Source organism: Sinocyclocheilus anshuiensis, unplaced genomic scaffold, assembly GCF_001515605.1.
Source record: "Sinocyclocheilus anshuiensis isolate Anshui unplaced genomic scaffold, SAMN03320099.WGS_v1.1 scaffold1069, whole genome shotgun sequence".
NCBI lineage: Eukaryota > Metazoa > Chordata > Actinopteri > Cypriniformes > Cyprinidae > Sinocyclocheilus > Sinocyclocheilus anshuiensis.
Genome location: NW_015557150.1, coordinates 439,621 through 450,994, shown reverse-complemented (window position 1 = coordinate 450,994; position 11,374 = coordinate 439,621). Strand labels below are relative to the sequence as shown.

The window sequence follows — 11,374 nt, the reverse complement described above, 5'->3', positions numbered from 1 at the left end:
TGTGTGTGTGTGTGTGAGCCGTCTGCGCCGCTCGGACTGACCGAAAGACCGTTAACCGGCGGCGTGATGACGCGCGTGAGCGGTAGGCCGCGGGCCCAAGGGCAGCAGGACACTCGCGGCAGAACCGAGAGAGAGAAAGAGAGAGTTTACAGCACATTAATGACGGCCACACCCGCTTTTGCTGTGCTATACGGTGTGTTCATCACGCTTTAAATGCGCACGGTAGATGAGTGAGGTAAACTGAGGAGCGTCACGTGACCGAGCTGTCACTCCATACAGTAATAACAGGCCTGTGACGTCACCAGCACGTGTGTGCTGTCAGGCTCTGCTGTCTCTGTGCTTCACCTTCACTCTTTTATCTCCCTCTGTTATCATTTTGTAAAGTGACTCTGTCATCAGTATTCATAATATCTGCCAGGGCAATTAATATGCCTTAATTTGGTCATATTGAGATTACTGGCTATAGCTGAAATTATCACCGCTTCCCAATTTAGACTACTGTAGGTCACTTTAAAAGTATGTCAGCCATAAAAAAATGTTTGTCTAAATATGTCAAATAAGTGTGTTTAATTTCAACTTTTCGTACAACTTTATTTGCAGTGATCTGTCGCCGCCCCAGCTGTGCGACTCTTGGCACTCTTTTTTTCCTATCACATATTTTTATCACATATCATTTGAAAACTTAAAACCTCAAAATGTATTCCATTCTGAAATCGGACATTGCGTTACCATGGAAACCGTACTTTTAAATCTTTTGGCGGTCTCCTCCCCCTAAGTGGGCGGGGTCAAGTGTCATATTACAAAATGTATTACGGTCTTTTATAATCGAAACTTTTTATAATCATGACAAAATATATATCGGTGGAAAGGTCTGAGTGTCACGAATCCATATTTGGTGGTTATTTTGTGATAGAAGTAATATTGACAAAGAAATTTAGACTTAAAAATGCATCCAAAAAATGCAATGGCGTTTGGGTGTCACCGGTGGCTGTTTGTGGTATAGCACCCAAATAAAATGCACTGGTGTGATCTTGTTCTTCTCTCTAGGGTAACAGTGTTCTCACAAGACGGGCGACATCAGGTGAGTTGTGAGATAGCTGAGAATATTTCCTCTGAGTTGCATGACATAGAAGGTGTTTTCTGTAAATGTACAAGTGTAACAGTCTCGTATCTTTCTCTGACAGTGCAAACAAACCTGATTAGATGTTCCTGTGTCTCGTTTTCTCTCCAGGTATCACAGCGAGTCAGTGTGTCACCGTCAAGAACAGCCCGTAAGTATCTCTGAAGTCTCCCGGAGGATTCCTCGCTCCTGGTGTTCCCAGCTGATACAGAGTCCAGGATCTGACTGGATTGTGTTGTGCTGTTGATTTTCAGGAGCTGTGAGAGCCGGTCAAGCGTCTATCAGATCAGATACTTCAACACCACGACCGCTCACAGTACGTATCAGCCCTAAAACAAGGTCTCAGCAGCAGCATCATCATCATCATCATCATCATCATCAGTTTGCCTTGCTTATTAGTCACGATTAGACTGTGTACCATTCCCTTCACAGTTTGGTGTTTGTATCGTACAGTCAACACAATTCTTTCACTTATTTAAGGTCACTTTTCTTCTGAAGGTCAGGGTCAGCCGTCACTGATACACACAAGTCTTGATTTATTATTTCGTCATAAGTTAATTTCATAGGGCTGGCACTGTTGATTATTTCTTAATCTGCTGGTTATTTCATGTTCAGCTCAGATAAAATAAATTACATGTAATAAAATATGTATAGTACTTAAACAAATTGAAAGTACTTGGACAGACATCGGAAAATGCAACTTTTTCCCATTTGAATTCAGTTGAGCCCATTGTCAGATATTTGTTCTTGATTTAATCAAATTCACTTCATCGTGATCAGTTTCTCAGAAAACAAGATGACATATCATTTTGCTTCTCCAGTAAATGCATCTTGTTTCTTTAGACACTTGTACTGGAAAACAAGACCGAAATACTGAGGAAGAACATTCACTTTTTTGCAGTGATCAAAGATGTTTTGTAAAATGAATTAAAAAGTCATGGCGATCTGTTGGAAGTTTTTGTTTTTTTGTTTTTCCAAAATGTGAAGTGTTGCCATAGTACATCATTTTCTCATTGTTTTTGTGTTCCCTTCAATTTGGTCCTTAAATGTAAAAAATAAATAAAAAGGTCTTAAAAAGTTTTACGTTTACCTTCCTGAAACCTGCAGAAACCCTATTCAGTGGTGTAAACACTATAGAGAGCTCTCTGTTGGTTAACACCTTTCTACAGTTGCACAGCACACAACTTCCACATCAAATGTCTTCTGTAATTGCAGGGAATGAAGTTATTACAGTGAAAACACCAGCGTTTGCGGAGTCTGTGACAGAGGGAGACGTCAGGTGGGAGAAAGGTAAGATGAGTTCAGCAGGTGTGCAGGACAGACGTCTCGCCCCATTGGACCCCATTCACTCTGTTCTGTGTGTCTTTAGCTGTTGGAGACACAGTCTCTGAAGATGAGGTCGTCTGTGAAATTGAGACCGATAAGGTAAGAAGCACATTCTGTTAAACGTTTTGAATGTTCACAATTACTGTTTAATTGTTGGTGTGTGTACACATTTGTCAGACGTGCATCTTTGGCTGTTGTGTAGCGTCTCACTGTTAGTGCAGTGTTGAGCATTGCATTTATTTAAGAAAATGTGTCAAGTTAAAAATAGTTCAACCTTTGCTACCGTGCCTCTGGATACCTGCCTTCTGTTCCAGGCTGTTTTTGGTAGCAAGAGCGTGTCCTATTTCAGCAACCGTTAAGAAACCTGTCAGATGAACATGACTCTAAATCTGTCTAACATTACAGGGCTTCCTTAAGAGCATCCCGACCGCTGGAGTGGAGTTGTTGTTGAACCTCAAGGAGATAAGACCTTGAGTTTAGTTTGAGGAACAAAACTCGATTTTGAAAATGTATGCAGTTTAATCTGACCAGTAGTTAGCTAAACAGGGCTGCGAGTAATAATTATTATCTAAATGCATTCATCACAGTTTCATGTCCAGTGTCCTCAAAATAACAATGTGCACAATTTAAGTCTATATATTCTATCCTAAGCATTTTGTATAAAATATACAAAAATCGAAAAATGCACCTAAAAACATTCAGTTTGACTACAGCAGAAAGGTTGCAAACCATAAACTGCAGGAGCACTCTCGTTGCATCTGACATTGAATACTTCCATACTATGTAGTATGCGAAAAACAGTAAACAAAAAGAGTAGAATGTCTGAATTCATAGTATTCGTAAAACACCATATGAACGGTCTCGAAGCAAGTCAAGCTTCAAAAGTACTGTAGTACGCACTCAGACAGCGTGTGATTTCAGACGCACAGATTCACTCCTCTGAACACGGTGCACAGGACGACTCTTTATCTTTCAGTTAAAGTTCATATACAAACCTAGCACCATATATAAACCTAACCCTTAAAACTATAGGTGCAAACTTCACAGAAATCTCTGCCGCGTTTGTTTGGCGTTATGTATCTGTAGTCTGTGTGTGTGTGTGTGTGTGTGTGTGTGTGTAGTGTTGAGTTAAGGTGAGTTGTGTCTGTCCTTGACACTTGCTTCTCTAATCTTTTTGTATTCTATCTATTTGTTTTCTTTGTATTTATTAGATGATTTAAAAAAAAACCTTGCTACGTGTACTGCATTAAGCTAACTGAGACTTGTTATAGCACTTGCGTATCATTGCTCTTTTGTTGATTGCTTCCATTGTCCTCATTTGTAAGTCGCTTTGGGTAAAAGCGTCTGCTAAATGTGTAAATGTAAATGTCCTGCAGACGTCGGTGCAGGTTCCCTCTCCAGCTGCAGGAGTCATCGAGGAGCTGCTGGTTCCTGACGGAGGCAAAGTGGAAGGAGGAACTCCTCTGTTCAAACTCAAGAAAGGAGGTCAGCCATGTTTCTTTTTGCTAAATGTATATTAAAGGGCACTAATTATGCAAAACCCACTTTTACATGGTGTTTGGACATAAATGTGTGTTGGCAGTGTGTGAACACAACCACCCTACAATGATGAAAATCCACTAACTCCTTATTTTATAATCACCATTAAACCAAACCAGTCTCATTAGACCTGCCGTTTTGATGTCACATTGTTTAGGCCCCGCCCACGGCCGCTGATTGACAGGCCTGCGTTACCGTAGTTTCCGCCCTCAGCGAGTTGGGTTTGGTTGTTCGTGTTTGAGAAGCTGTAACGTAAGCAATGCAATTTTCTCTCAACATCTGAGCCACTGAGGACACAGTGGATTACTTTTATTTTTGAAGGTAATGCACCTCAAAATCATGCCGTTTTAGTGCTTAGCTAACGTTTGAACCGTATTTTATTTCTCCTTCATCTGTGTGACTCTGGTTCAAACATGTACGGCCGAACACCGGTTCCCTCGCTCTCAGTCATGCTGCTTCTACTGTTTATTGCTGTAGGTATGCAAAGCAGAGATGTACACGCCACGCCCTCTTCTGGAGACGGGGTGGGAATATGCAGCTCATTTGCATTTAAAGTAGGGATGCACTACTGAGCTCCTGTACTCGTTAAAATACCCCGATACCAAACGCCAATTGTTATATTTTATTACCATTTTCTAAACTATAGCAAATAAACTGATAATGTGAGAAATGTTGAAGGTGTCTGAATAAATTTAGGTTTGACTGTATCTATTTGATAAATGAAGTTAACCAACTAACATTATACATACTCTTTTGGTTTCTGTACCCAATATTTTAAACCTTTACAAATGTAATAAAAATATTGGTATCGGTACTCGGTATCGGCAAGTACCAAAAATAAAAGTATCGGTATCGGGCGAGTACTGGAAAAAGTGGTATCGGTGCATCCCTACTTTAAAGTGATGCGCACCAAAACAGCTCTTTTTTAGACACGCCCCCAAAAATGACATTTTAAGCGTGTTATAATAAATGATCTGTGGGGTATTTTGAGCTGACACTTCACAGACACATTCTGGGGACACCCAACACCAATATTACATCTTATAAAAAGGGGCATAATAGGTGCCCTTTAAAGCAATGTCCTGGACTATATTGTAATGATTACAATCATAAGCTGAAGTCACTTCCTAACATGTTCAGTGTGTTTAACTGATTACATGATGTTTACTAACCAGATAACATTTGCTCTATATTACCGCCATATGGATGTTGCTTTAACTCTGACCAATAACAGAATACTTCCTGTTTGTAGCACTGAAACATTAATTTTATGTGAAGCTGCTTTGAAATGTGACAAGCACTATGTGAATAAACTTATTAAAGCCAAGGAAACCTTACTTGAGAGAGCTTGAGATTTAAAAAAAAAATAATTATGATGATGGACCAAGATCACATATTAAGATATAAGAAGTATGGGAGTATTACAACAATTAAATGTACAAGTTTTAATAAAGCTATTAGCTGAAGAAACCCCCCTATTTAAAAAGTCCATCTTCATCATAACCATAACCAGAAATAAAGCGTCTGGACTTTCCGTGCTAGGAAGTGGTTATTATTATAAATGAGTGCTGCTGTGCTGCAGTGGTTTCAGCTCTGACTGTGTTTCAGCTGGAGCTGCTAAGACGGCAGCAGCACCTCCTCCTGCAGCAGAGACTGTGCCTCCTCCTGCTCCTCCTCCTCCTCCTCCTGCTGCTGCTGCTGCTCCTGCTGCTGGAGGGCCCATCCCCACCAGCATGCCCCCTGTACCCCCTGTGCCGACCCAGCCCATCCAGTCCAAACCAGGTCAGGAGTTTCCCCCGTTTACATGGTCAAATCTCATCATAGGTGCATCATAGATGGTGCTGTTCAGCAGAGCTTGAGATTGGTGTATTGTGATATTAACTTCGACTAAACGTTTGACATGAAACGCTCTTGCCTTGTGTCTGTGTTGTAGTTTCAGCCATCAAACCCACTGCAGCTCCTGCTGCTGCTGCTGACACTGACGCCGGAGCCAAAGCCGCCCGATCAGAGCACAGGGTAAGACTCCTCACACCTGCTGTCTGCATCGACACACTGTGCAGGTTACACGCTGAACGTTTGTGAAGTTTTGCATATTACTGTACAACATATATCGCATACCCCAGTTTAAAAACACCTGCTGTGCTGGACTCGAGTGCACCATTCAGGTCCACTTTTGACTTTAAAGCAAGCATTGATGTTATTTTTTAGTTTCATATTGATCTGTTTGTCACTTAAACGTTAGTTTAATTGCAGGACAATCAGATTAGTTAAAATCAATTTAGGAAACATATTATTTTGGAATGTCCCGGTTTTAATGCAAATTGAAAGCTCTTTTATGAAGTTAGTTCACTTAAGGACCTATTTAGTAAGATTTTTATTATATGTTAATTTAAAAAATCTTGTATAATATTACTTGCTGTGTTTGTTTGTTTGCTTGGTTTTTATTGTGTTTATGTGATATTTGTATTTTTGTAATTGAGTTTTTGCCATTAAAATAGCCTAAGATGCTGACATGGCATTACATAAAATTATACTACACTACTAAAAATTTATTTAGGAGGCCTTAATGCAGGCATTCACTACTAGTGACCAAACAAGATGTTAAATACAAACACTGGTCTGTGGGAGACCTCCAAAATAATGCCTTTTTCAGCCATTTCCAGTCATTTATTTGGATAATAATCAAACATATATCAAATACACATTAGTTGAGCCTATTGCATTGTCGCCATTTGATTCAAAATGTATAATGCAAGAACTAAAACAGTATAAATGTGAAAAATAATCAAGGCGTCGTTTACCAAATGAAATGCAATGTATGTATTTCAATGTCTGTGTATATGTGTAATAGTGTTAAATGCCGTTTGGAGATTTTCATGAACATTTTGAGTGATGCCTAATGGTTGAATCAGTGACCCCAATCACTCTATCTGTGCTCTTTAAGAAACTCGATGGCCAAATATAAAAAAGTGCATTGAAATGGTCTCTATATTAACAGTGCGTTTTGCATGAAATTATATTAAAAGTAGCACAAATTCTGCTGAGGCCCAGCGTTCCCTTGCTCAGCCCACTTGTGGTTTTGTTGCAGGTGAAGATGAACCGCATGAGACAGCGAATCGCTCAGCGGCTGAAGGAAGCGCAGAACACCTGTGCCATGCTGACAACCTTCAATGAAGTCGATATGAGGTCTGTAACAGCAAACCAGCAAGATTATACAGTCATTGGTTCTTTGAAATGTGTTTTTAATACCCTGCCAGTCAAAGGTTGGTGCTCACCTACTCGGTTTTGTTAATAGGATTTTCTGCATTTCAGGAAAAAAAGTGATTAACTTTGAAATAAAACAAATGGAAGTCTGGGGATAATGTGGAGATGAAAACATGACACTAGGGCTCTGTACTGAGACAGATTTCACCATTTGATTTCCATTCACTAGCCTACAATTCGATTCAGTTTTGATCTCACTTCGATTCGATATCTATATATATCTATCTATTTATTGGATATCAAACTTAAAGCTGTAAACTATAAAATAAGCCCTCTCTGTTAGTACATTACTATGTTAAATTGATTTGTTAACAAACATTTAAATTGCACTTATGGCAGTTTTTATAATAAAAATCTATTATATAATAAAAATGTATTAATATTTAATTATATAATTGTCTACTCCAATTTGTTGTCTAAATATGAACATTTAAACAGTGGATTTCATAATGGATTTATGTAAACATACATTAAATATTCAGTAAAAAATATAATAAAATTAAAAATATGTAATATAGTGCATATATTTATCAAAATGCTCCTCTTTAGAGTAATTTTTTTATCTGACTAACGAGTTTATGGACATTGAATGTCTTTCCTGAGATAAAGTGTGATGTTGTGTAAGATTATTGATCACAAGCTGTTTTATTGACGTCTTTCGGCGGTTGCATGACTGATTACATGAGACATGATTAATTTCAGTAAGTTATTGTGTTTCTTTCAACCCCAACCGTTGATGTTCATTCATGTTTATTTGGTGCTGTAAGTAGTAGTAAAGAGGAAGAGGTGATCGGTTCACATGAGGCTGCACAAAGCTTATTGCAATTATTGGATGGCTGGCGTGCTACAAATAATGTTTAGTGACGTTTTGTTGACGCATCAACTGAAAACATCGAACATATTGTTTCATTAAAATGAGAATCGATTAAAATCGAGGAATCAATATTTTCAACCCAGCCCTACGTGACACAAATTATATATTTGAGCTTCTTCTTTGTCTAGATATCTGCTCCAACTCAATGCATTAAAAAAAGAGTAATAATAAAAGATAGTTACAGTTACATATGCATACTTTATATTTGTGCACAAACAGACTTGTAAGCCTGAACAACACTAAATCAGATAAACGTGTCTAAACTTCTGCCTGCTAGTGTGCAGTATCGTGCACTGACACATAGGAAGGTCTGTCGACGGCCCTGTGAAAATTTTGCTTATTGGCTAAACCTGATTAGAAGCTCCGCAATGCCCATCCAAATGGTTATAGATTGGAATCTGGTCTACAGGAAGAGATTTCTGCAACGCGATCCCTACTTAAAGCACCGAATGTAAATATTTGGTCCTAATGTTGGTCAAAACAAAGATAAGAAGGGCAAAATGGGCTTTATTAATTTACAAGGAAACGTTAATGTCCACAACCTCCCTCGCTAACCCCTGAAGAGGACACTTTGAGGATTTCTCCCCAGCGCAAATGGCCGTATTAGCTTTCAGCCGTTCTGCCGCTAATCTGGTTGGCATTGATGGGATGGAGGAAGACTCTGCCGGTCTGGAGTCGAAGGAGCATGTTCGTCTGCGGCCCGCGAGCATCTGCCTCGGTGTCCCCCGAGACGCGCCTGCGGAGGGAGCGTGCGAGACGCCCGGAACGTTATGGGCTATTATGACAGGCCAATAAGATTTGAAGGCTCTGGAAAGTGAAGATTTTTATCACGTCTTCTCTCCTTTCTCTGAGAGCGCGAGTCTTGGGACGGTCCTAATTCCGTTAGCGGAGAAACCGGAGAGGCTAAACGGTGTTAGAGACAGGAAAATAGAGAATTACAGTCTCGGCCCTTTTCACTCAAAACCTGGCCAGACTGTTGTCCACAACATCCTCCATCAGTGCTTCAGTAAGGAGACGCACCTTAAATGCTCAAAGTTTGCTTGATGCAGATCATTGCTGAAGAGTTTTTCCTGGGATTATTAAAATTAAATAAAATAGAAATTAGGAATGGGCATTTTTGTGGGTGTGCGTGTCATGGCGATTAAATGGTTTTAATACAAATGTGCTGGTGATGAGAAAAGTAACACTTGGATTATTAAACATATCACTGTTTTGAAAAAGAAACCTGTAGAAGCAATATGAATATGATTTGAATATGCTTTGCCATTTGAGCTGTTGACAAAAATATGATGAGAAAAATAAAAATAAATCCTTAAAAATAAAATTATTTTATCAATGTTTTGAAAAGGAAACATCTAAAAGGATAACGAAGGGCTTTGCCGTTGACAAAAAAAGAGAAAAATAACATTTAAATTGATGCATTTTTAATAATCTAAACTAATTGTTATTTTTCTCATCAATTTTGTCAATATTTGAAACAATCATATTCCCTTTAGATGTTTTTTTCAAAACCATTGCTAGATTAATAATAATCTAATGTGTTTGAAAAGGTAACATTTAAAACCAATATGACTGTTTCAGATATTCCAATCATATTCAGTAATGTCCGGCTAAAGGGAATATGATTGTTTCAAATAATCCAAGGATAGTCAGTAATGCTGGCTGTTGCTGAAGACTGGATGAACATCTGAAAACTGAAGCGCTTCACTAAAACTCAACCAAACACACATTTTCCTCATTTTAATGATTGCAGGCGTCGCTGCACACTTTCGAAGCCATAGTTCAGTGCAGTGCACTTCAATAGATCAGTGCTTTTAATCCATCAGATCACTGAATATTAATTGTATTTTAAGCAGTTCTCCCAAAAGGAACGTAAAATATCTCAACCATTATAAATGCGCTGTAATCCAAGTCTTATGAAGTCATCTGATGACTTGATGTTTTGTTCTGTTTCTTGAGTAGATAACTTCAATTTCAGTCTGTTTCTCACACAAAAACATCATATGATTTCAGAGGACCTGGAAAACAGTGCAGCAGTCACATGTGCTGCTGTTATAACGCTTAAAGGTCGACTGTAAATCGCCATATGCTGTCATTGAATGGTAAAGAGCAGCGTGAACATTCTGCTAAACATCTGCTTTTGAATAGAGTGGGGGAACTATGACGTCACTTTGTAGGCAGATCGGCTGTTAGCATCGCACTGGTTCCCTCGACAAAAAGCCAATAGGATTTTTCCATAGGCTTTTGGATTATCGCAAAAAATAAGCTCTGTGTTCAATCATAGTTCATGAAACTTACACATTTTGTCCATCAAGATAATCTTCACAAAATAATATAACTTTCATGAATTTTGAAGCCTAAATAAAAGCGCCAGAACTTAAAGGTGGGGTAAGCGATTTTTCAAAAACGCTATAGAAAACTGATTCGGGCCGAATGGCAAAACAAACTTGTAGCCAATCAGCAGTAAGGGGCGTGTCTACTCATGATGTGGAGGAGGGAGAGTTCAGTGAACGGGACGGACTTTAGCCGAGACTAGCGACAGATAGATAGAGGTGGCGTATAAAAAAACAAAAGAGGAAAATGTCTGCGGAACAAACGAAGGCTTAAGGCAAGAAGTAGGACCCGTGAAAATATCGAATCAGCTTTCCAGCGCTGGAGAGAACTCAAGGAGCGGAAGGCCTGCGATCGGACACCGAGGTTGTTTTGTTTCTTCTCGATAGGTGAGTAACACCGTGTCTGCGCCGCAACAGCTAAAGTTGTAGACACGGTGTAACATTGGTTTTGCTTTGTTTCACAGAACTAATCGTTGCCTGTGTTGCGTACGTATGTGTGGGGTGGAGCTATCAAAATAGGGACGAGACCCTTTTGGGGTAGGGGCGTGTTTGTTTTGGTGATTTCAAATGTCAACATAGGCTACCAGAAATCGCTTACCCCACCTTTAAAATCTAAACTTAGGCTATAAACGAACTGCAGCACCACGGTCGCTCGCCTTCAACGTCACCACCACCTGCTCCCGACAACTTTTTCAAACTTATTTTTAACGTGTTCAGTGAAAATGATTTACTCTGTATATGAATTTTAATCCATGCTACACAAACCTTTTCATATAAACTGGAATAAATACAAAACTAGAGCCAAACTGAAATGAGGCATTAGTAATAAATAGTATAGTGAATAAATGAAACCATCATAACTAAAGGAAATATAAAAGCACATACTTCTGTACATTTTGAAATACGGTGCATTAAAAT

General features: G+C 39.1%; 1 protein-coding gene across 1 annotated transcript in view; it reads left to right on the top strand.

Annotated features, from left to right (window-relative positions):
- The window catches only part of LOC107678142 (dihydrolipoyllysine-residue succinyltransferase component of 2-oxoglutarate dehydrogenase complex, mitochondrial-like), a 32,567-nt gene that overhangs the window by 861 nt on the left and 20,332 nt on the right, over positions 1-11,374 (top strand). The window contains exons 2-10 of the mRNA XM_016473309.1: positions 1,048-1,081; positions 1,232-1,271; positions 1,375-1,436; positions 2,336-2,410; positions 2,490-2,545; positions 3,823-3,931; positions 5,594-5,767; positions 5,919-6,001; positions 7,074-7,171. Coding sequence (XP_016328795.1) covers positions 1,048-1,081; positions 1,232-1,271; positions 1,375-1,436; positions 2,336-2,410; positions 2,490-2,545; positions 3,823-3,931; positions 5,594-5,767; positions 5,919-6,001; positions 7,074-7,171 — 731 coding nt within the window. The remainder of the gene's footprint in view (positions 1-1,047; positions 1,082-1,231; positions 1,272-1,374; positions 1,437-2,335; positions 2,411-2,489; positions 2,546-3,822; positions 3,932-5,593; positions 5,768-5,918; positions 6,002-7,073; positions 7,172-11,374) is intronic.